The 21,744-nt window shown below is 42.5% G+C and overlaps 1 protein-coding gene across 5 annotated transcripts in view; it reads right to left on the bottom strand.

Annotated features, from left to right (window-relative positions):
- Positions 1 to 21,238, bottom strand: part of AK3 (adenylate kinase 3) — a 51,722-nt gene extending 30,484 nt beyond the window's left edge. Inside the window, exons 1-5 of one of the 5 annotated variants that reach the window (XM_074394773.1) lie at positions 19,476 to 19,755; positions 10,711 to 10,830; positions 6,332 to 6,504; positions 5,617 to 5,735; positions 3,580 to 4,690 (exon numbers count right to left, since the gene is read on the bottom strand). In XM_074394773.1, coding sequence (XP_074250874.1) covers positions 4,654 to 4,690; positions 5,617 to 5,735; positions 6,332 to 6,504; positions 10,711 to 10,830; positions 19,476 to 19,626 — 600 coding nt within the window. In that variant the 5' untranslated portion in view covers positions 19,627 to 19,755 and the 3' untranslated portion in view covers positions 3,580 to 4,653. Of the gene's footprint in view, positions 1 to 3,579; positions 4,691 to 5,616; positions 5,736 to 6,331; positions 6,505 to 10,710; positions 10,831 to 19,475; positions 19,759 to 20,489; positions 20,511 to 21,130 lie in introns of those variants that run through there. The other 4 variants (XM_074394772.1, XM_010346182.2, XM_010346183.3 and 1 more) reach the window with 4 other exon arrangements.
- Between the last annotated feature and the right edge of the window lie 506 nt (positions 21,239 to 21,744).

The raw sequence follows: 21,744 nt of genomic DNA on the forward strand, positions 1-21,744 counted from the left end.
GTCTGTAGTCACAGCTACTTGGGAGGCTGAGGCAGGAGAATTGCTTGAACCAGGGAGTCAGAGATTGCAGTGAGCCAAGATCACGCCACAGCACTCCAGCCTGGGCAACAGAGGGAGACTGTCTCAAAAAAGTAAATAAATAAAATTAAGTAAATAATAACAGCACCTATCATTTATTGAGTTTATTGAGATGCACTGTGTGTTAAAGGCTGTGCTACATACTTTACATAGAATAGTTCGTTTAATCCCTTCCAAAGCTCAAATTTTCTTATTTTACTGATAAAATCACATCTTTATAATGTAGCTTAGCCTCAATCAACAAGTTGGTAGTACATTTCCGAAGAGAACCTGTAAGATATTAGGACAACTGTCAGCTTTTTTATTTGTCTACTTACTCCTTTGCAAAAGCTACTTTCTAATATTTGAATATCCTTCCTTTTTGCCTAGGCCAACATTTATTTTTTCCTTTATTCCACTCTTTTGAATTCTAACAGAAAGGGGAATAAAATGTTAGTTTTATTGGGTTTCCTATTGACTATCTTCATTTCTCCCCAGGCAGATTTGTCTAGCTTGTCACTAGACCAGCAGCCAAAGTATATTTTATTTACTCCAGTTTCTTGTGGATAATATAGTGAGGAGTGAGGATCAGAATCCCGGGGTTGCTTTTAAAGCCACACAGATTCCCTCCAGAGATTCTGGCATTCCTTTTGCTAACACCCCTCCTCTAGCCCACCTACACATATACGCACTGGTTTAAAGGGTGCATAAGGGCAACCTAAGAACTCTGGTTTATTTTTACACAGAAATATTTTCTGTGAAAACAGGATCCCTCATACCTTTGTAGCCCTTCTTACTAGGTTTTCAGGGGTTTCACTAAGGACAAAAGCATTCCTTTCTTGATACCTCATAAAATTTACCACAGTTAAATAACACCCACTGTTTTCTTGGTAAGAAACACTGCAAAGATGAGAAAATATGCAAATACGGCATTCTTAGGATATTAGAAACCCTCCTGCTTCTAAATTCACAGGCATCTGGTATAACTTTCAAGGGAGCAAGCTTCTTAACTGTTGTAAGCCACTTGAAGAGCCACTTTAAATATCAAGCCAACGTCACAAGTGGGTTAATTACTGAGGGCACAATTGCAGGCGCCTATTCAATCCTAAATCATGGATGAACATTTGTCATTTTTATTTCTGTGTAATAAAATGGAACCAGCTTCAACAATTGGTCTTTCAAAGAGTAAGGGCATCATGTTGTTTGTAAACATAGAACCAATTTCTCTATAATGTCCCATAACTAAGAGGCTTTAAAAAAAACAAAACAAAAAAACCCGACAAACCGTCAGCATTTTAAAATAACAACGCTGACTAGGCGGGCAGATCACGAGGTCAGGAGATCGAGACCATCCTAGCTAACATGGCGAAACCCAGTTTCTACTGAAAATACAAAGAATTAGCCAGGCATGGTGGCATGAGCCTGAAATCCCAGCTACTTGGGAGGCTGAGGCAGGAGAATTGCTTGAACTTGGGAGGTGGAGGTTGCAGTGAACTGAGATTGTGCCACTGCACTCCAGCCTGGGTGACAGAGCAAGACTCTGTCTTAAAAAAATAAAATAAAATAATAACACTATTACTAACGTTCTTGAAAATATAACTTACAGTTTTTAGTTAAGTCTCACTCTAGTTCTATGTGTGGGAGCCGAGAATGTAAAGCTTGAATTAGGCCGGACATAGTGGCTCATGTCTGTAATCCCAGCACTTTGGGAGGCCCAGGAGGGTGGATCACCTGAGGTCAGGAGTTCAAGACCAGCCTGGCCAACATGGCAAAACCCCATCTCTACTAAAATACAAAAATTAGCCGGGTGTGGTGGCACACCCCTGTAGTCCCAGCTACTGGGGAGGCTGAGGCACAGGAATAGCTTGAACCTGGATGCGGAGGCTGTAGTGAGCTGAGTTGGCACCACTGCACTCCAGTCTGAGAGACAGAGTGAGATTCTGTCTCTTAAAAAAAAAAAAAAGAAGAGAAAAGCTTGAATTAACAGCAAGAGGTAGCAAAAGCCAGAAGCAGCCGAGAAAGACTTTTGAGGTATCTCCTAAGATAGAGACCTGTGTCATTCACTTCATCTTCGCAGCCTTCCTCAACTTCCTTTCCTACATTTTTTTTTTTTTTTTTTTTTTTTGAGACAAGGTCTCACTCTGACACCCATGCTGGACTGCAGTGGTGCAATCATAACTCACTGCAGCCTCAACCTGCTGGGTCCAAGCAATCTTTTTGCCTCAACCTCCCAAGTAGTTGGGACTATAGGCATGTGCCACCATGCCTGGCTAATTTTTTTTTCATGTTTTGTAGAGACAGAGTTTCACCATGTTGCCCAGGCTGATCTTGAATTTCTGCCTCTTCAATCCTCCTGCCTTAGCCTCCCAAAGTGCTGGGATTACAGGCATGAGGCACTGTCCCGGGCCCCTTCCCATATTTTGATATTTTGACAGAATGAATCCCAACAACCCCTGATACAGGATTATCTATTATTGGGGGATTATCTATTCATAGTCTTACAGTGCTGGTGTTATCTGCCCAGCAACAATGCATTCTCCCTTCTGGTTACTTTTGGGAAACAACCTCTCCACCAGACTCAGTCACGAGTTTCAGGAGAGACTGTCCCCACTCTGCATCTTCAAGGATAGACATGATCAGAGCTAATCGGTGCCAACTCCAAGACTTTTGCTGGCCAAAGAGGCTCTTTTCTTCTGGGGTTCCTGACTAGTAGGAGGTAAGCTGGAAAGTTAAGAAGCTGCCACATAGGGAGAGCACACCTGAGACTGAAGCCAACACAGGACAATGGAGCTGAGAGACTGAGGCCTCATGATAGGTGTTTTTCTTTTTTTTTTTGAGATGGAGTTTTGCTCTTGTTACCCAGGCTGGAGTGCAATGGCGCGATCTCGGCTCACCGCAACCTCCGCCTCCTGGGTTCAGGCAATTCTCCTGCCTCAGCCTCCTGAGTAGCTGGGATTACAGGCACACGCCACCATGCCCAGCTAATGTTTTGTATTTTTAGTAGAGACGGGGTTTCACCATGTTGACCAGGATGGTCTCGATCTCTCGACCTTGTGATCCACCCACCTCGGCCTCCCAAAGTGCTGGGATTACAGGCTTGAGCCACCGCGCCCGGCCCGATAGGTGTTTTTCAACACCTGGACCCAGCCATCTACTTTTGACTTTTTAGTTACATTACCAATAAATTTTCCCTTTTGCTTAAGTGGGTGTGAATTAGGTTCCTAGTTAATATAAGCATATTTCACATTGTATAATAAATACTGTCTACCCAGCCCCCTACCTCACCCATATACAGAGCTTCTTGGGACCTGTCAGGGACTGGATCTAATTGTCTGTGTGGACCAAGGGCCTAGCATAGTGTCAAGAGAGTAAACAATAATTGCTGACAACGAATGAGTTAATAGCCATCAGGGCTGTTGTAAGACTTTCTAGGATCTCTCACTTAATTGTTAAGATTCACTTAGGGTGGTTGGCAAAATATTAAGGGAAATATTAGATTATAATCTAATCTTATAACTTTCCCTAATATTTCCCTTAATATTTTGCCAACCACCCTCAGTGAATTCTAACACTTAATTCCTTTAGCAACCCTATAAAGTAGATACTATTTAATATTGCCTGATTTTACAAATAAGGAATTTGTGGCATCGAGGTTAAATAACTTGCCCAGGCAGGGCAAAAGAGATGGTAATTTTCAGAACCAGCCTCATTAAACAAATGACAAAATTACAGTAATGGCTACTATAAAAAGTGGATTGCCAACCTTGTAATTTTATGCTCCAAAAACAATTAAGATAGTTTGAAAGGCCAGACATGGTGGCTCATAGTTGTAATCCCAGCTTTGGGAAGCTGAGGCAGGAGGCTTGTTTGAAGCCAGGACTTTGAGACCAGCCCGTGACATATGGCAAGAGCCTCATCTCTAAAAAATGTTTTTTTAATTGGCCAGGTGTGGTGGCATGGGCCTGTATTCCTGGCTACTTGGGAGGCTGATACAGGAGGATTGCTTGAGCCCAGGAGTTCAAGGCTGCAATGAACTATGATAGAACCACTATATTCCAGCCTGGGTAACAGAGTGAGACCCCTGTCTCTAAAAATAAATAAATAAAAAATAACAGTTTGGAAATTATTCCTTCAGATTTTTACTGCATACATACACTACAACAACAACAATAACAATAGCTACCATTTCTATAGTGCTTTCTATGTGTCAAGCACAGTTCTAAGAGTCATACACATTAATCTTTCAACCCTTTACTTTCTTCCCCAATTTATAGAGGAAAAAACAGGCAGAGGTTAAGCAGAAGGTGAAGGCAAAGAAGGTGAGTGGGACTTGAACTTGGGTATTCTGGCTGCAGAGTCTGTGTTCTGCCCATGATACTGTTCTGCTGTGATCAGGATCAGTATTCAATAAGCAAATGAATGAAAGGGGAGGCAGTCAATCCACTGCAAGGAGAGGGAAGGCCCAGTAAGAAAACTGGACTGTTTCTTAGCTTAAGTCAAATACTTACTCAGTACAGTTCCCATATGTGTTGCAGACAAAACAATGTTAGAATGTAAGCTTTTAAAGACTGCTAGCCAATTACATCGTCTGAGGGATTACCTGCCATCTGAGATTCTTCTACACCACAGCATCCTGTATTGGCAAACGTGGTGGGCAGTATTAGATTTGCCTCCCCAGCATTCATTCCAGCCCTCCCTCTGCTACTGATGATCCCGAGCTTACAATGATTCAAGGCAGGATTTTTCAGGTTTATGATGGTATAAAAGCAACACACATTCACTAGAAATTGTACCTTGAGCACCGGTACAACCATTCTGCTTTGCAATTTCAGTACAATATTCAGTAAATTACACAAGATATTCAATACTTTATTATAAAACAGTCTTTGTGTTAGATTATTTCACCCAGTTGTAGGCTAATCTAAGCATTCTGGGCATGTTTAAGGCAGTCTAAGTTATGGTGCTTGGTATTTCAAATTACAATGAATTTATTAGGACATAATTTATACATTGAGGAATATCTGTACATAGCAGAGTTTGGATGAGACTGTCCCACTGCCAACTCTGGATGTGGACCAGTCAGTATAATCAGTGTAATCCTTCCCACCCCAATGACTGGTTCTGCAATGGGCAGTAACCCAAGCCTGTAACAATTAGTGCCAGGCATTCCCTGACTGCAGAGGCTGTTCAAGTTAGCTCCAGCTGAGTGATGCTCTGGGCTTCTTTTTACTAGGGGAAATGTCACCCCTCAGCCTTCATGAAAGAGGAAGCCCTTGCTACTCTTCCAAATGTCTGCTACCATGCAGGAAGCCTAAGGACAAAGCCAATACATACAGGAAGGCAAAACCAAGAGAACAGCTACATGGTCAAACCCAAGTGTGACTGAAGCACAATCTACGTTGTGGACTTGTTACATAAGACGATGTATTTCCTTTATTACTTAAGCCCATGTGAACTGGGTCTTTTGGCATTTTAGCATTTCAGCTGTAGAGTAAGGAAAATAAAAACTAGACTTAGTGCACCATTATGCAAGAGAAGTTCGGAAAAGCAAAAACTCACTGGTAATATTCCAGGACTGGCTTTGTTTGGTCTTCATAAGCCTTTAGTCTCTTGATGACGGTCTCTGGTTTATCATCCTCACGCTGGATGAGAGGCTCTCCAGTCAGATCATCAATGCCCTAAACAGGATTAGAAGAGACTAGTATCAGCTATCATATTTCTGAAGGATATTTTCATAAGCAGTTCAATTATTTTTAAACAGACATCTCTGTGCAAGTGCCAAGCACAAATATGTGCTAACTTTTAAATAAATGAAATCCAACCTCAGGACAGATCATCGCCAACAGAAACAGGAGACGCCAGTTTCATTTCCATAGTTATCAGTCACTTTAGCCTTGGAGTAAAAGGTTTTCTAAGCAGGCTGTAAGTTCACATATGTACAAAGAGATTCAGTTATAAACTGGGAATCTCAACTGTAAGTCCTAAATAAACCAAGGTGTTATGAATCTCTATCAGCCCAACTCCTAACACACTCCTTGGCCTAGGAGGAAATCAACAAATGTTTTTGAATGAGTAACAAACCCCTGTTGCTCCTGGGGCACCTTAACACCAAGCTCAGTGGAGTAGATCACTCAACTATACCAAGTAACCTGAGAATATACCCTCAGGAGTTTTGGTCAGGCAGAGGATTTCTAAGTTCACAAAACTTATGTCTGTGAGGGCAAGAGGACTCAGGAACAGTCTGCTATAGAACAGTTCCACAACAATTACTCACCACAGTTTTGGGAGGGTTGAATTCAATGTTGTAGACTCGGCCACTGGCAGGATGAATCCAGCGAGCAGTAAGGCGTTGTTTAATGACCTCAAAGGGCACATTCAGGTTAATCACTGTGTCGATCTGATAAGTTCTATCTAGAGCTTCTGCCTGTGGAAGTGTCCTTGGAAAACCTATATAAAAGAAAAAAGAAAAAGAAAAAAGAAAGAAAGCAGAGGGAGAGAGGTAGAGAGAGAAGAAAGAAAAAGAAAGACTTAATGTTTACAATCATTATGTTAACTTAATGTTAACAATCAGAACAAAAGGAATGAGGCTCACCAGGCAGGTTGATCACAGCTGCAGGGCAACTGTGATGGTTACCTGTCAACTGGACTAGGGCATGAGTGCCCAGATATTTGGCAAATATTATTCTTGGCATATCTGTCAGGCTGCTCTTGTTATGAAATTATCATGTAAATAGGCAGACTGAATAAAGTATATTGCCCTTCCTGATGTGGGTGAGTCTTATCTAATCAATTTTAAGGCCTGAATAGAACAAAAGGCTGACCTTTACCCAAATAATGGAGAATTCCTCCTGCCTGCTACCTCTAACTGGGACACAGGCCTTTTCTTGTCTTTGAACTCAAACTGAACTCATGATCTTCGCTCAAACTCTAGAGGTTGGCCGGGCATGGTGGCTCACGCCTGTAATCCCAGCATTTTGGGAGGCTGAGGTGGGCAGATCACCTGAGATTAGGAGTTCAAGACTAGCCTGGCCAATATGGTGAAAACCCATCTCTACAAAAATACAAAAATTAGCCTGGCATGATGCTGGGTCCCTGTAGTCCCAGCTACTTGGGAGGCTGGGGCTGGAGAATCGCCTGAACCCAGGAGGCAGAGGGTGCTGTGAGCCGAGATCATGCCATTCTACTCCAGCCCGGGTGACAGAGCAAGACTCCTTCTCAAAAACAAACAAACAAATGAACAAACAAAAACTCCATATTTCTGAAATATGACAAAATGAAGCTAAAGTTCAGCTAAAGGAAAATTATTAATGCAAAAGAACAAACCCTAACAGATGTGTTATACAGCTAAATGATGTGATTCAAAAATAGAGAGGCAAATGTACCTGATGAGTGAATTCAGAAATATACCCAAGCATATTTGGGAATTTAAAATATTTGGATCAAAAATGTTTGACTTTGCAATTTTGTTACTTGTTACTAAGGACATTTTGTCCAGAATACCAGAAAAAAATTAAAATTGGTAGAAATAATATATTTTCAAAAGCAACAAAAGTTAGGCCAGGTGTGGTGGCTCACCCCTGTAATCCCAGCACTTTGAGAGGCCAAGGCAGGAGGATCACTTGAGCCCAGGAGTTTGACACCAGACTGGGCAACACAGCAAGACTCCTTCTCTATAAATAACAAAAGAAAAACATTAGCAGGGTGTGGTGGCACATGCCTATAGTCCCAGCTGCTCAGGAGGCTAAAGCAGGAGGATTGCCTGAGACCAGGAGGTCAAGGTTGCAATAAGCCATGATGGCACTACTGCACTCCAGCCTAGTGACAGAGCAAAACACTATCTCCAATTTAAAAAAGAAAAGAAAAGTGACAAAGGTTAAAACTGCACATGCACAATTTGTTAGCACTAAAAATATTGCCTGAAAAATGACATTTTCTTGTTAACAATGAAATGTGGAAAAATTTGCCACTGACCTAGACCTTACAATGTGCTAAGATAACGATAATGACTAAAACTATACCCAGGAAAACTGGATTTGGGAGAAATAATGGCCCCCAAAGAAAGCTTATAATGGCAAAATCTCAATCTATACAATTTTATATAATAAAAAATATTTATTATAAAATTTACACTGAAGTAAGTGATCCTGGTGAAAACAATTTAGTACATTTAACAAGCACAAATGGACTTTAACAGCTAAATCTCAAGCACTTTCTAGATGCCAAGTACTGTATACTAAATGGTTTACAAGAATCACTTCTTTTAACCATCATAACAACCCTAAAAGAGGTACTTCTATTATTCCCACTTTATGAATAAGGAAACTGAGGCACAGTGAGGCTAGGTAACTTATTCTTTAGCTTGCAAAGTGATGGAAGTGGGATTTGAACATAAGCTGTCTTACCTAAATGTTCCTCAGTAGGAGATTAGTTAAATTATGATACAGACACAAAATGCAAGCCCATGCATTTTTTTATTTCATGAGGCAAATCTATTTGTTAAATACAGATTTATTAAATGAAAAGGCAAAATGCAAAACATGGTATATGTACATATGTGTGTGTATTATACAAAATAAAAATAAACAATATTAGATACTACTCATGGTGAGGGGAGCTAGAAACTTAACTCACATCTTATACCAAATATAGTGGCATCTGTGGGTTCCATATCTGTGTATTCAACCAACTTCAGATCGAAAATATTCAGGAAAAAAAATGGATAGTGGCATCTGTACTGATCATGTACTGAATTTTCTTGTCATTATTCCCTAAATAATATACTATAACAACTATTCATATAGCAATTACATTGTATTAGGTATTACAAGAAATCTGGAGATGATTTAAAGTACACAGGAGGCTAGGCTAGGTGTAGGTTACATGCAAACACCATTTTATATAAGGAATTTGAGCATGCATGGATTTTGGTATCCACAGGAAGTGGCTGGAAGGGTCTTGGAATCAATCCCTCTGAGGCTACTGAGGGACAACAATGACAATTTTGTCATTGTTCTATTGCAAAAATACCTTTTCTTTTTAAAAATTAAGAAAGATGTAAATGTATCACAGAGAGGCTCAAAATCCTCAGTGATCACATCCTTTAGAAATAATTACTTTTAATTTATTGGTATGTAATTTATTAGGATTTTTTTCTGTAATTAATGATAAAATATATATATACACATATACATTCAGAAATGGGAATCGCTTGAACTGGGGAGGTGAAGGTTGCAATGAGATGAGATAGCACCCTTGCACTCCAGCCTGGGCAACAGAGCCAGACGCTGCCCCAATTAAAGAGAAAAAAAGTGCTTATCTCTCCACTACATTACTCTCTGTTCATATCAACTTCTTCTTTTTTTTTCCCGAAACAGAGTCTCACTTTGTCACCCAGGCTAGAGTGCAGTGGAGCAATCTTGACTCACTGCAACCACGGCCTCCTGGGTTCAAGCGATTCCCCTGTCTCAGCCTTCCAAGTAGCTGGGATTACAGGCGTGCGTCATCACGCCCAGCTCATTTTTGTATTTTTAGTAGAGATGGGGTTTCACCATGTTGGTCAGGCTGGTCCTGAACTCCTGACCTCAGGTAATCTGTCCACCTCGGCCTCCCAAAGCACTGGAATTACAGACATGAGCCACCACCCCGGCTCACATCAATTTCTAATTTACCTCTTGGCACTTATATCTGTGCTTACCCACGTTTTTGTTTACTTGTTTGCTACTCATCTTCTACTAGAACGTACTTTACATAAGGACAAGGACTTTAGAACCTTTTTTTTTTTTTGAGACAGAGTCTCACTCTGTAGCCCAGGCTGGAGTGCACTGGTGAGATCTCAGCTCACGGCGACCTCTGCCTCCTGAGTTCCAGCGATTCCCCTGCCTTAGTCTCCTGAGTAGCTGGGTTTATAGGCTCATGCCACCACACCCGGCTAATTTTTGTATTTTTAGTAGAGACAAGGTTTTACCATGTTGGTCAGGCTACTCTCAAACTGCTGACCTCATGATCCCCCCACCTCAGCCTCCCCATTTCTTCTTGGATAAAGCAAGCAAGTCAGGGCTGCAGGGCTTGGTGAGGGCAGCTGACTGCATGCGTGCCTGTGCGAGAAGGTGGGGTACTGGATTTGAGTAAGAGAGAAAAGTATGTAAGCAGCAAGACTAGATTAGCTACCCTCTTCCAAAAAAGGATATTATGATTCAGGTCTTCTTGAAGAAAAGGCTTATCCCAAGTTTATCGCAGTTTTAGTGAGAGCTCAGGACTCAACTAAAACAAATCTCTGTTGTGTCCTCTCTATATTAACAAAACTAAAAATCAACCTACCCTCAAGGATTCTGCCATATCTCTGGCTAGGGAAAGTTTACAGGTTATTGTAGATTACTCTGGGGTCTTGCTTCTTCTGTGGTGATCCTCCCGTATCAGAATATTCTCAAAGAAAGGGAAATGAGCTACATCTGAAAGGAGCTTAGAAATCATGCAATTCACTTTCCTCTTTCCATTGGATATAGAACTGGTCCCAGAGAAGATGACTGGCTTCAGGATAGTCCCAAGCACTCCCAACCACCATCCTTGACGTCAGTCCAAAGCCCGTAAAATGCTCATTCTCCTGCCAGCACTCTTTATTTCGGGCAGATGATATGCTCATGACACTCTACTTACCATCCAAAAGCCAGTTATACTGGGTGAGATTTTTCAGTTCATGAAGGGCCAGCCGAGTCATGACATCATCTGGGATGAGTTTCCCTTGGTCAATGAAAGCCTTGGCTAACACGCCAATTTCTACAGCGGAGGGGGGAAAATCAGTAAGTGAATTGGTTTTATCCCATTCCAGGCACCTCGGAACAAGTTGCTTAAAAGGGAAGTCTGAATGGCATACTCACATGAAAATGTGCATCATCAATTTTTCTGATAAAAAAAGTTAAGGCTGGGCACGGTGGCTCATGCCTGTAATCCCAGCACTTTGGGAGGCTGAGGTAGGTGGGTCACCTGAGGTCAGGAGTTCAAGACTAGCCTAGCCAACATGGTGAAACCCTGTCTCTATAGATATACAAAAATTAACTGGGCATGATGGCAGGTGCCTGTAATCCCAGTTACTTGGGAGGCTGAGGCGGGGGAAATGCTTGAACCCTAGAGGCAGAGGTCACAGTGAGCAGAGATCATGCCACTGAACTCCAGCCTGAGCAACAGAGCAAGACTCCGTCTCAAAAACAAAAACAACAAAGAAACAAAAAACAAAGATTATAAAATAATCTAAACTTCATATTCTTCATTATGGAAAAATACATAAATGTAAATATACAGACAGAAAAAAATACTGCAAAGGTATACACCAATAAGTTAACTATAGTCATTGATAGTTTTATAAGCGTTTAAAAATATATATATGTATTTTTCTGTATTTTCTACCAGAAAAAAAACTATGAAATAGCTAAAATTATTTTCTTCTAAAATAATTTTTAAAATACAATAAAATAAGAATTTGAAATTATCATTATTTTGAAATGATTCCGTTTAAATGCCTGCTATCCTGTTATTGTAGAGACTTTTCCAATCCTGTAAAACAGGTGCTGCTATCGTAACACAATTCAATAGTTAACTAGTATTAGCATTATGATTATATTACATTTTTATTAACAAAACAACTCTGGAAAAGGGTTTATGAACAATTTAATAATATTACCTACAATTATATGTCACTCTTATGCAACAGTATTTGAATTTCCTCATGTTCCTTTACCAAATTGTTGTTACACATTCAGAACTGTAATACTATTGTAATATGCATACCTACAATTTTATGTTCTTTTTGTCACTTAGTATTATTTAATAAATACATATAGCCTACTATAAATATCTACATAAGATATTTAGAAATAAATATATAAAAATACACTTTATTACAATAGTACTTCTGCACATTTAAATTGTATAAATTAGTCTTGATTTTTCCTCATCACCAAAGACTCCTTTTTTTTTTTTTTACTTTGCTTTGTTTTATTTCTCTTGGAATTGTTTCCAATGAATAAATTCCCATATGTCAGATTAAAGGATCAAGGTATATATAAACATTTTCCTAAGACTTTGGAATGAATTACCATACTGACCTCAAAACAGATTCTAAATTGTCAAATTCATGAAACTTTAGATTTTTAACCAAGAACAGTAACTGCATGGACACAGGCTGTCACGTGGCAAGTGTGCTGCTGGATTTGCAGACTGCTCTTAGAAGAGGGCTTGGCGGATGCAGAGCTCAGGACTCACTAAAACAGCCTTATACTTAATGTGTGAAGCTCTGTGTGCCCAGGCTTTTGAGCCCTGCTCTGGTAAGGAGCAGTGGTCAAAAGACTCATCAACAGCATTTGGAAAAAAATTGTAAAAACGTGCAATTCTCTAGAGCCAAGTCTCAAAAAAATTGTTGTTGGCCCTTCCCCTTACCTCTCACTCATCGGGCCAAGCCCTCTTGTAAATCCCCAACCAGGTGCAACAGATGAGTTAAAAGATGGGGTTAATTAATAAAGTACTTAATTGCATCTGTATACGAATAGCCTTAAGAAAAGTTTCTCTGCCCTTGCCACTTCTATATAATATTAGAGATTCTAGCCAAGGCAATCAGTATAGAAAAAGAAATAAAAAGCATCCAGAAAAAAAGAAGTAAAACTATGTCTACTTGCAGATGGCATTATCTTGTACATAGAAAATCCTAAGGAAGCCACTAAAAAACTATTGGAACTAATAATTGAGTCCATTTGGCTGGGTGTGATGGCTCATGCCTGTAATCCCCAGCACTTTCGGAGGCTGAGGCAGGCGAATCACCTGAGGACAGGAGTTTGAGACCAGCCTGGCCAACATGATAAAACCCTGTCTCTACTAAAAATACAAACATTAGCCAGACATGGTGGCAAGTACCTGTAACCCCAGCTACTAGGGAGGCTAAGGTAGGAGAATCGCTTGAACCTGCCCAGGAGGCAGAGGTTGCAGTGAACTGAGATCACGCCACTGCACTCCAGACTAGGTGACAGAGCAAGACTCTGTCTCAAAAATAAAAAATAAAAAAAAATGAGTCCAGCGATGTTGCCAAATACAGGATCAATATACAAAAATCTAGTAATTAAAAATTTGAAGATGAAACTAAGAAAATGATTCCATTTATTTTATTTTATTATTTTTTTGAGATAGGGTCTTGCTTTGTCACCCAGGCTGGAATTCAGTAGCATGAACACGGCTCACTGCAGCCTTGACTTCTCAGTCTCAAGCGATCCTCCTGCCTCACCCTCCAGAGTAGGTAGAACTACAGGTGTGTGCTGCACCTGGCTAATTTTTGTATTTTTTGTAGAGACAGCGTTTTGCCATGTTGCCCAGGCTGGTCTTGAACTCCTGGGCTCAAGTGATCCCCCTTACTCCGCCTCCCAAAGTGCTGAGATTACAGCCATGAGCCACCATGCCCAGCCGCCATTTATAGTTGCATAAAAAGAATAAGAAAATTGGCCTGGTGTGGTGGCTCATGCCTGTAATCCAAGAACTTTGGAGGCCAAGGTCGGCGGATCACCTGAGGTCGGGAGTTCAAGACCAGCCTGACCTACAATGGTGAACGTCTTTTTAAAAAATAAAATAAAATTAAGAATAAGAAAATTAGCAATACATTTTTAAAAAAGAAGTACATAACTTTTCATCTGAAAACTACAGTATTGTTAAAACAAAGAAGATCTAACTAAATGAAAAGACATCTCATATTCATACCTTTTAAGAGTTTTTTTTTTTTTTTTTTTTTTGAGACAGAGTTTCGCTCTTGTTACCCAGGCTGGAGTGAGTGCAATGGCGCGATCTCGGCTCACCGCAACCTCCGCCTCCTGGGCTCAGGCAATTCTCCTGTCTCAGCCTCCTACTAAGTAGCTGGGATTACAGGCACGTGCCACCATGCCCAGCTAATTTTTTGCACTTTTAGTAGAGACAGGGTTTCACCATGTTGACCAGGATGGTCTCGATCTCTCGACCTCGTGATCCACCCGCCTCGGCCTCCCAAAGTGCTGGGATTACAGGCTTGAGCCACCGCGCCCGGCTGTTTTTGTTTTTTGAGACAGGATTTCATTCTCTCACCCAGGCTGGAGTACAGTGACTTGATCATAGCTCACTGCAATCTTGATCTCCTGGGCTCAGCCAATCCTCCCACCTCAGCCTTCCAAGTAGCTGGAACTACAGGCACAAACCACCATGCCTGGCTAATTTTTATCTGTAGAGATGTGGTCTTGCTATATTGCCCAGGCTGGTCTTGAACTCCTGGGCTCAAGCTATCCTCTCATCTCAGCCTCCCAAAGTGCTGAGATTACAAGTATGAGCTACCGCACCTGGCCTAAGAGTTAATACTGTTAAGATGGCAATACTCTCTGAAAATGATCTACAGATTCAATGCAATCTTATCAAAATCTTCACTGGTGTCTTTGCAGAAACTGACAAGCAGATCATAAAAATCATGGAAATGCTAGGAACCCAAAACAGTCAAAACAATCTTGAAAAAAAAATAAAGCACAAAGTTGGAAGATGCATATTTTGTATTTCAAAACTGCAATCAGACTATGAAGTACCGGTATAAGAATATACACATAGGGCTGGGCACAGTGGCTCATGCCTGTAATCCCAGCCCTTTGGGAAGCTGAGGTGGGCAGATCACCTGAGGTCAGGAGTTCAAGACCATCCTGCCCTACATGGTGAAACCCCGTCTCTACTAAAAACAAAAAAAAAATTAGCCAGGCTTGGTGGCACACGCCTGTAATCCCAGCTACTCAGGAAGCTGAGACAGGAGAATCGCTTGAACCTGGGAGGTGGAGGTTGCAGTGAGCCAAGATCATACCACTGCACTCCAGCCTGGGCAAGAGAGCAAGACTCCATCTCTAAAAAATAATAATAAATAAATAAATAAATAAAAAGAATTCTTACAACTCAACAGTTATAAAAAAGCAGTTTCTCAGATTGAGCAACCACACATCAACCTCACAATTTCTACCATAGTTGAACTACTATTCACTATAGTGTTTTCTTTACTATATAGTTCTTTATAGGGACTTAGCTTTAAAAATTAATAGCTACAATTTTTATGAAATACAGCTTTGGTGCGCTAGTTTTGTGTCTATTTGGTTGTTTCAAATCTACTTTGAAATAAATAGATTAAAAAGATTTTTCCTACCTAAAATATCTATTCATGTCTATCTCATGAATCTCAATGTGGTAAACACTGCATAAAGGAAAGAGTATTTAATTAGCACACAAGGAAATCTATGTTTTCACCCTAATCCCCCAATAAATGCGGTTTACTATCGAGCAAGTTCTTTAACCTCTCCTGAACTCAGTCTCCTCATCTTTAAAAGAGAGGCCTGATTTTGGGAGGATGAGGCAGGTGGATAACCTAAGGTGAGGAGTTCGAGACCAGCCTGCCAACATGGTGAAACCCCATCTCTACTAAAAATACAAAAATTAACTAGCCACAGTGGTGTAGTCCCAGCTACTTGAGTTGGGAAGCTGAAACAAGAGAATCACTTGAACCCAGGAGTTGGAGGTTGCAGTGAGCGGAGATGGCACCACTGCACTCTAGCCTAAGGCAACAGAGTGGGACTCCATCTCAAAAAAATAAAATAAAAGAGAGGACTGGACTAAATGTCTAAAGGTCAGACTCAAATTCCCTGACTCAAAGGTTCAGTGATGATCTACAGTTGTTTCAGCTTTGCTACTGTCAATGGGTTGCCTAATGTTTCCAGAGTCCTTATCATATCTTCTGGGATGACTTTAAATCTTAGCTATAAAATAGAGCCATGGGCTATAAAATATAGCACCCTCATGAAACAATGGCTGAGAAGTAAATTGGCATAATCCTTCTGTTGTATTATCGATAGTACCACATTTGTAGAAATTCTATACTAGGAATTTATTTGAAGGAAATAAGCGAAGATGTGCCAAACGTTTCTAACAGTATTTATTACCAACAATGGTTAACAACATACATGTCCAATAACAGGAAAATGTTTAATAACTATACAACCTTTATAAAATTAAACATCTTTATTTTTTTTGAGAAAGAGTTCTGCTCTTATAGCCCAGGCTGGAGTGCAATGGCACTATCTTGACTCACTGCAACCTGTGCCTCCTGGGTTCAAGCAATTCTCCTGCCTCAGCCTCCGGAGTAGCTGGGATTACAAGTGTCCACCACCATGCCTTCCTAATTTTTGTATTTTTAGTAGAGACAAGGTTTTGCCATGTTGGCCAGGCTGGTCTCGAACTCCTGACTGCTGGTGCTCTGCCCAGCCTCCCAAAATGCTGGGATTACAGGCATTAGCCACTGCGCCCAGCCTGAACATCATTTTTAAGACTACTTAATGATGTGTGAACATACCTATAAATGAGAATACAAAAGTAACATCACTTAGTATATGACAATTTGTTTTTAGAATATAACTATTTTGCAAATACAAATGCAACAGAGATTTTAAAAAAGAGAAAGAAAAAATAATAAAAGAAAATGCACATAAGGGTTAATTATAATTATCTCTGTGTGGCAAGGCAGAATTATGAAGGATCTTAATTTCCCTTTTTTATATTTACATGACATAGACACAATTTTCTTTTTTTATAATAAATATGCTTTTTTTTTTTTCTTTTGAGACAGGATCTCACTCTGTCACCCAGCTTGGAGTGCAGTGGTGCAACCTTCATTCACTACAACCTCTGCCTCCCGGGCTCAAGTTATACTCCCACCTCAGCCTCCTGAGTAGCTGGGACCACACGTGCGAGCCACCTTGCCTGGCTAATTTTTTGCATTTTTGGTAGAGATGAAGGTTTTACCATGTTGCCTATGCTGGTCTTGAACTCCTGACCTCAAGTGATCTACTTGCCTCAGTCTCCCAAAGTGTTGGGATTATAAGTATGAACCACCAAGCCAGGCCTACTCTCTTATACTTTGGTTAACCTGACTCAACCAGTACCAGTATCTGGGACTGTTTACTGTTACCTAACTACTTCAATATGTTGCATTAACAACATTTAGCAAACAAGCCAAACAATCTCTGTTTTTTTTGTTGTTGTTGTTGTTTTTAGAGATGGGGTCTTGCTCAGGCTGTAGTGCAGCATTGTGATCTAGGCTCACAGCAACCTCCACCTCCCAGGTTCAAGCAATTCTCCCACCTCAGTAGCTAGGACCACAGGCACCTGCTACCACACCCTGCTAATTGTTTTTGAATTTTTTTATAGAGATAAAGTTTCACTATGTTGCCCAGGCTGGCCTGGAACTGCTTAGTTCAAGTGATCTGCCCACCTTGGCCTCCCAAAGTGCTGCGATTACAGGTGTGAGGGACCACGCTGGGCCTAACTTAACCTACTGAAGAAGTTTAATTACCACAAGACACTTCATTATTTTTTACGATGTTAAAGAAGAAAGAAAGAAAAGTAGAGGGCAGGGATAAAAAAGAAAGAAAGAAGAAAGGAAGGAAGGAGGGAAGGAAGGAAAGAAAGAAAGAAAAGAAAGAAAGAATAGTAATGCATCAGAGATGGTGGGTACTGAACCAAAGAACTCCAAGAGACAAACTAAAAACACTAGGCTTTTTTTTTTTTTCTTTTCACTTAAATGTCAGTCGTTTTTTTTTTTCTTTTTTTTTTTGTTTTTTGTTTTTTTTTTTTGAGACGGAGTTTCGCTCTTGTTACCCAGGCTGGAGTGCAATGGCGCGATCTCGGCTCACCACAACCTCCGCCTCCTGGGTTCAGGCAATTCTCCTGCCTCAGCCTCCTTAGTAGCTGGGATTACAGGCACGTGCCACCATGCCCAGCTAATTTTTTGTATTTTTAGTAGAGACGGGGTTTCACCATGTTGACCAGGTTGGTCTTGATCTCTTGACCTCGTGATCCACCCGCCTCGGCCTCCCAAAGTGCTGGGATTACAGGTTTGAGCCACCGCGCCCGGCTAAATGTCAGTCGTTTTTAAATATACAAACAAACAAACAAAACCCAGCTGGAAATAACCTAAATGTCCATTAAGAGAGAACTGGTTAAATAAACCATACTAGATTCTGAAAACACATGTCTACAAAAACAGAATGAAATGGATTTGTCCATCTTCATGAGAAATATATCCCAGATATAAAGTGAAACCACACTGGTGCAGAGTATATACACATAGTATGATCACATATTACATACGAGAAAGGATACACATACCTATCTGTGCTTGTAAAATAAACCTCTCTAGAAGGAAACACTGTTCTCCACCAAAGAATGGGACTGAGGTGGGGAAGGAAAGAGGGTGTTTGCCGTTTATGCTATGTACTTCTATCCTGTTTTCTATCTTAAAAAGAAAAAAAAAGGCCTTGTGTAGGCATTATTTATATGTAAATGGGTTTCAAAATGGGTTCTATTTTGAAAAGTAAAGGTCAACATTTATTGAGAAAAAAACTGCTATTGGCTTTTTAAAAACAACCTTCTTAAGAGAGAATTTACATACCACAAATTCACCCACTGTATAGTGTAGATTGTTAACTGGCTTTTGTGCTGAGTTGTAAGAATTTATTTGGCATGAGAAACAAAATATTTTATGTAACCAAGTACAAGAATAGCTTTGCTGTCTAAGAAATCTAGGGATATCAAAATTTGAGATAATTTTGTAATGGTAACAAGGGTAAATAATACTTGGCCTTCGGATTACGGGGGAAAGGTCAGAACTACAAGATCCTATAGAGCTTAACCGTACCAAAAAGAAGAAAGGGGGGGGGAGGAGGAGGAGGTAGAGGAGGTGGTGGAGGAGGAGGAGGAGGAGGAGGAGGAGAAGGGGAGGAGGAAGAGGAGAGAAGGAGGGGAGGAGGAAGAGGAGGAGGAGGGAAGAAGAAGAAGAGGAGGAGGAAGAGGAGGAGGAGGAGGAAGAGGAGAGAAGGAGGAGGGGGAGGAGGAGGAGAGGAGGAAGAGGAGAAATAAAAGAAAACAAAAGAAAAAAAGGGAGGGAGGGAGGCAGGAAAAGAAGGAAAGGAAGGGAAGGAAGGAAGGGAGGAGGAAAAGACAAGACAAGACAAGCAAACTCTAGCAGGGCTAACGCCAGTCTTCTATATACACCAGCACATTGAATAAGCCGAAGCTCAGCTCGATGGACCCCCAAGAGTGGCTGCCACAGGGGAGACCTGTGGCTCTGGAACAAAGCCCGGTGGTTTCCCTTCGTCTCTGGACTTCGAGCTTGACCTAACTTTCTAGTCCCTTCTCCACCCCATAATCCGCCCAAAGCGGCCCACGAAGGCCGGAGGTTTCGGGGCGCAGTCGCTGAGCAGCCCGAGGTCTCTGTCCTGGGCAGCGGGAGGGAAATGCTGCGCCCTGAGCCAGGCACCCGCGTGCCCAGTCCCGCCCCTCGCCCACAAAGCCCGACCCGGGAGACAGCGCACTGCCGGCCCTCGGTCCCGAGCTCCCACCTGTGCCCCGCAGCATGTTGTCCCGGAGCAGGTCCCCGCTGGAGAGGTGCTTCAGTTCGAAGTGTTTGGTGATGCGCGACGACACGGTGCCTTTGCCCGAGCCTGGGGCCCCCATGATCACCGCGCGCAGCAGCCGCGCGGACGCCCCCATAGCCGCAGACCGAGGCCCGCGCCGCGCCAGCACCAGGGCTTCGGCCTGGCCTGCGCGCTCACCCGCGCTGCGGCCCGCGCCAGCCGTCAGGCAGCGCCCTAAGGGGCGGCGACCGCGGCTCCCAGGCGTTCCCGGAAGTGAGGCGACGGCCTCTGGGGCCGCCCCGCCAGCGCCCGACCCCACTGCTGCGCCTGCCTCTCGGCGACCCCGGCGCGCCCCCTGCCCGGCTCTCTCCCGGCCCAGTCCAGCAGTGCGAGCCGCGCCCCCTCAGCGCTCGCTAGGCCGCCCGGCTCCCACTTGCGCCGCGCGGCGGCCCCTCTCCAACGGCCGCTCGGCCCGGATCTCTTGGGCACCGACCGGTCTGCACCCACCTCCTCGCGCCCTCCACTCAGCTCAGATCTACTCCGCGTCTCCCCGCGACCTCTCGCCCTGTCCGGCCCAGTCCCGGCCGCGTGGACCGCGCTGTCTTCTGTCCGACCTTGGTAACTCCTGAGCGCTCCATTCCTACCTCTAGTCGCCCCTGAGAGCCGCTGGGTTTCGGAATCCACCCGCACCCACCCCTCCATCAACCGTTTCGTAACCCTCGCCCCCGGTCCATGGCAGGCGCTGCCCTCCCCAGTCCCTTCCCGACACACCGCACTCCCTTCCGAGCTCCCTTGACAACGCTTGTCCCCGCTCCACCTGGCGCCCACTAGAGACCCCATCCCCTCTGCTCCCCCGGAACGCCAGACGCCCCGCTTCTGCACCCACTTCCGCGTCGCCCCTTCCTCCTCCCTCCTCTTCCTCTGCTTCCGAGCGCCCTCTCTTCCCACTCTTTCTCTGTGTAGAATCACAGGGAGAGACCTTGAGCCCAGAAGGCCTACCTCATCTCACAGGAGAGGAAATCCAGCTTTCCTTAAGTGAGATTCTTTTATAAATAACAGAAGAGAGTGTGTGAAAGAGTGGAGGCAGGCTGCTGTGGATAGGCGATCGGAAGAGCTTTGAAGAGATGGCCTTTGTGCTGAGTACTGAATTAGAATATGGAAGGAGAGAGACAGAGGCAACGAGAAAGGCCCTAAAACTGGAGGTTTGGCATGTTTCAAGAATGGAAACAGAGGACAGACATTTCAGCGAGTAGCATTTTGTCTGTAAAATGGACATAGAGGATTAGAATGGAGGAGTTCAAGTATTGTGGTACTTAGTGCAATGACAGCTACAGGGTAAGTGGTCAAGCCTATTTATTATCATTGCTTTGCGCGGGGACACTGTGCTAAGGCAGAAAGAAGGCTCTGTGAATATAAACACAGTTACCTTTCTCCTCAGAGGTCCCGAACTGATTTCAAAGAAGACATAAATGATTTCAGGGCAAGACACTGAGGGAAGGCTTGCTCAGGGAGTGAATCTTAGTTGGGTGAATGGGTGGGGGGATTTCAATAGGTAGACAGCCTGGTACTTAGAAAAGGCATTAGCCTTTACGTTCTGCTGTGGGAAAAAAAAAAGAAAAAGAAAGAAAGAAAATACATACCTTGTACAGTTTTGTTTTTTGAGACAGGGTCCCAGGCTGGAGTGCTGTGACACGATCTCAGCTCACTGAACCTCTACTTCCCAGGTTCAAGTGATTCTCATGCCTCAGCTTCCTGAGTAGCTGGAATTGCAGGCGCCTGCCACCATGCCCAGCTGATTTTGTATTTTTAGCAGAGATGATGGGATTTCACCCCTGCTGTCCAGGTTGCTCTCCAATTCCTGACCTTGAGTGATCTGCCGGCCTTGACCTCTTGAAGTGCTAGGATTACAGGCTTGAGCCATCGTGCCTAGCCGAGCTCATACATGCTCATTACTAAGCAAGAAAGAATGAAAATAAATGAATTAAACATTGAATTCATGTAATTGGGAAAAGGTCATCAAAATAACCCATGGAATGCAGAGGAAGGGATGAAGTAAACAACATAAATGAAAGGCTGAGAAAACTTAAACAGAACTAACTAAAGAATGAAAAAGTTTGGACAAGTACAAATTTGCAATACTAGAAAATTTGAAGGTGTGGAGAAAGTACTTCTAATCTCCAAAGCTGGGAACATAGGAGGTTCCAACTCCAAAAGAAACCGGAAAGAAAATCCTGAGGAAATTTGGCTTAGAAAA

This window comes from Saimiri boliviensis, chromosome 2 (assembly GCF_048565385.1).
Source record: "Saimiri boliviensis isolate mSaiBol1 chromosome 2, mSaiBol1.pri, whole genome shotgun sequence".
Taxonomy (NCBI): domain Eukaryota; kingdom Metazoa; phylum Chordata; class Mammalia; order Primates; family Cebidae; genus Saimiri; species Saimiri boliviensis.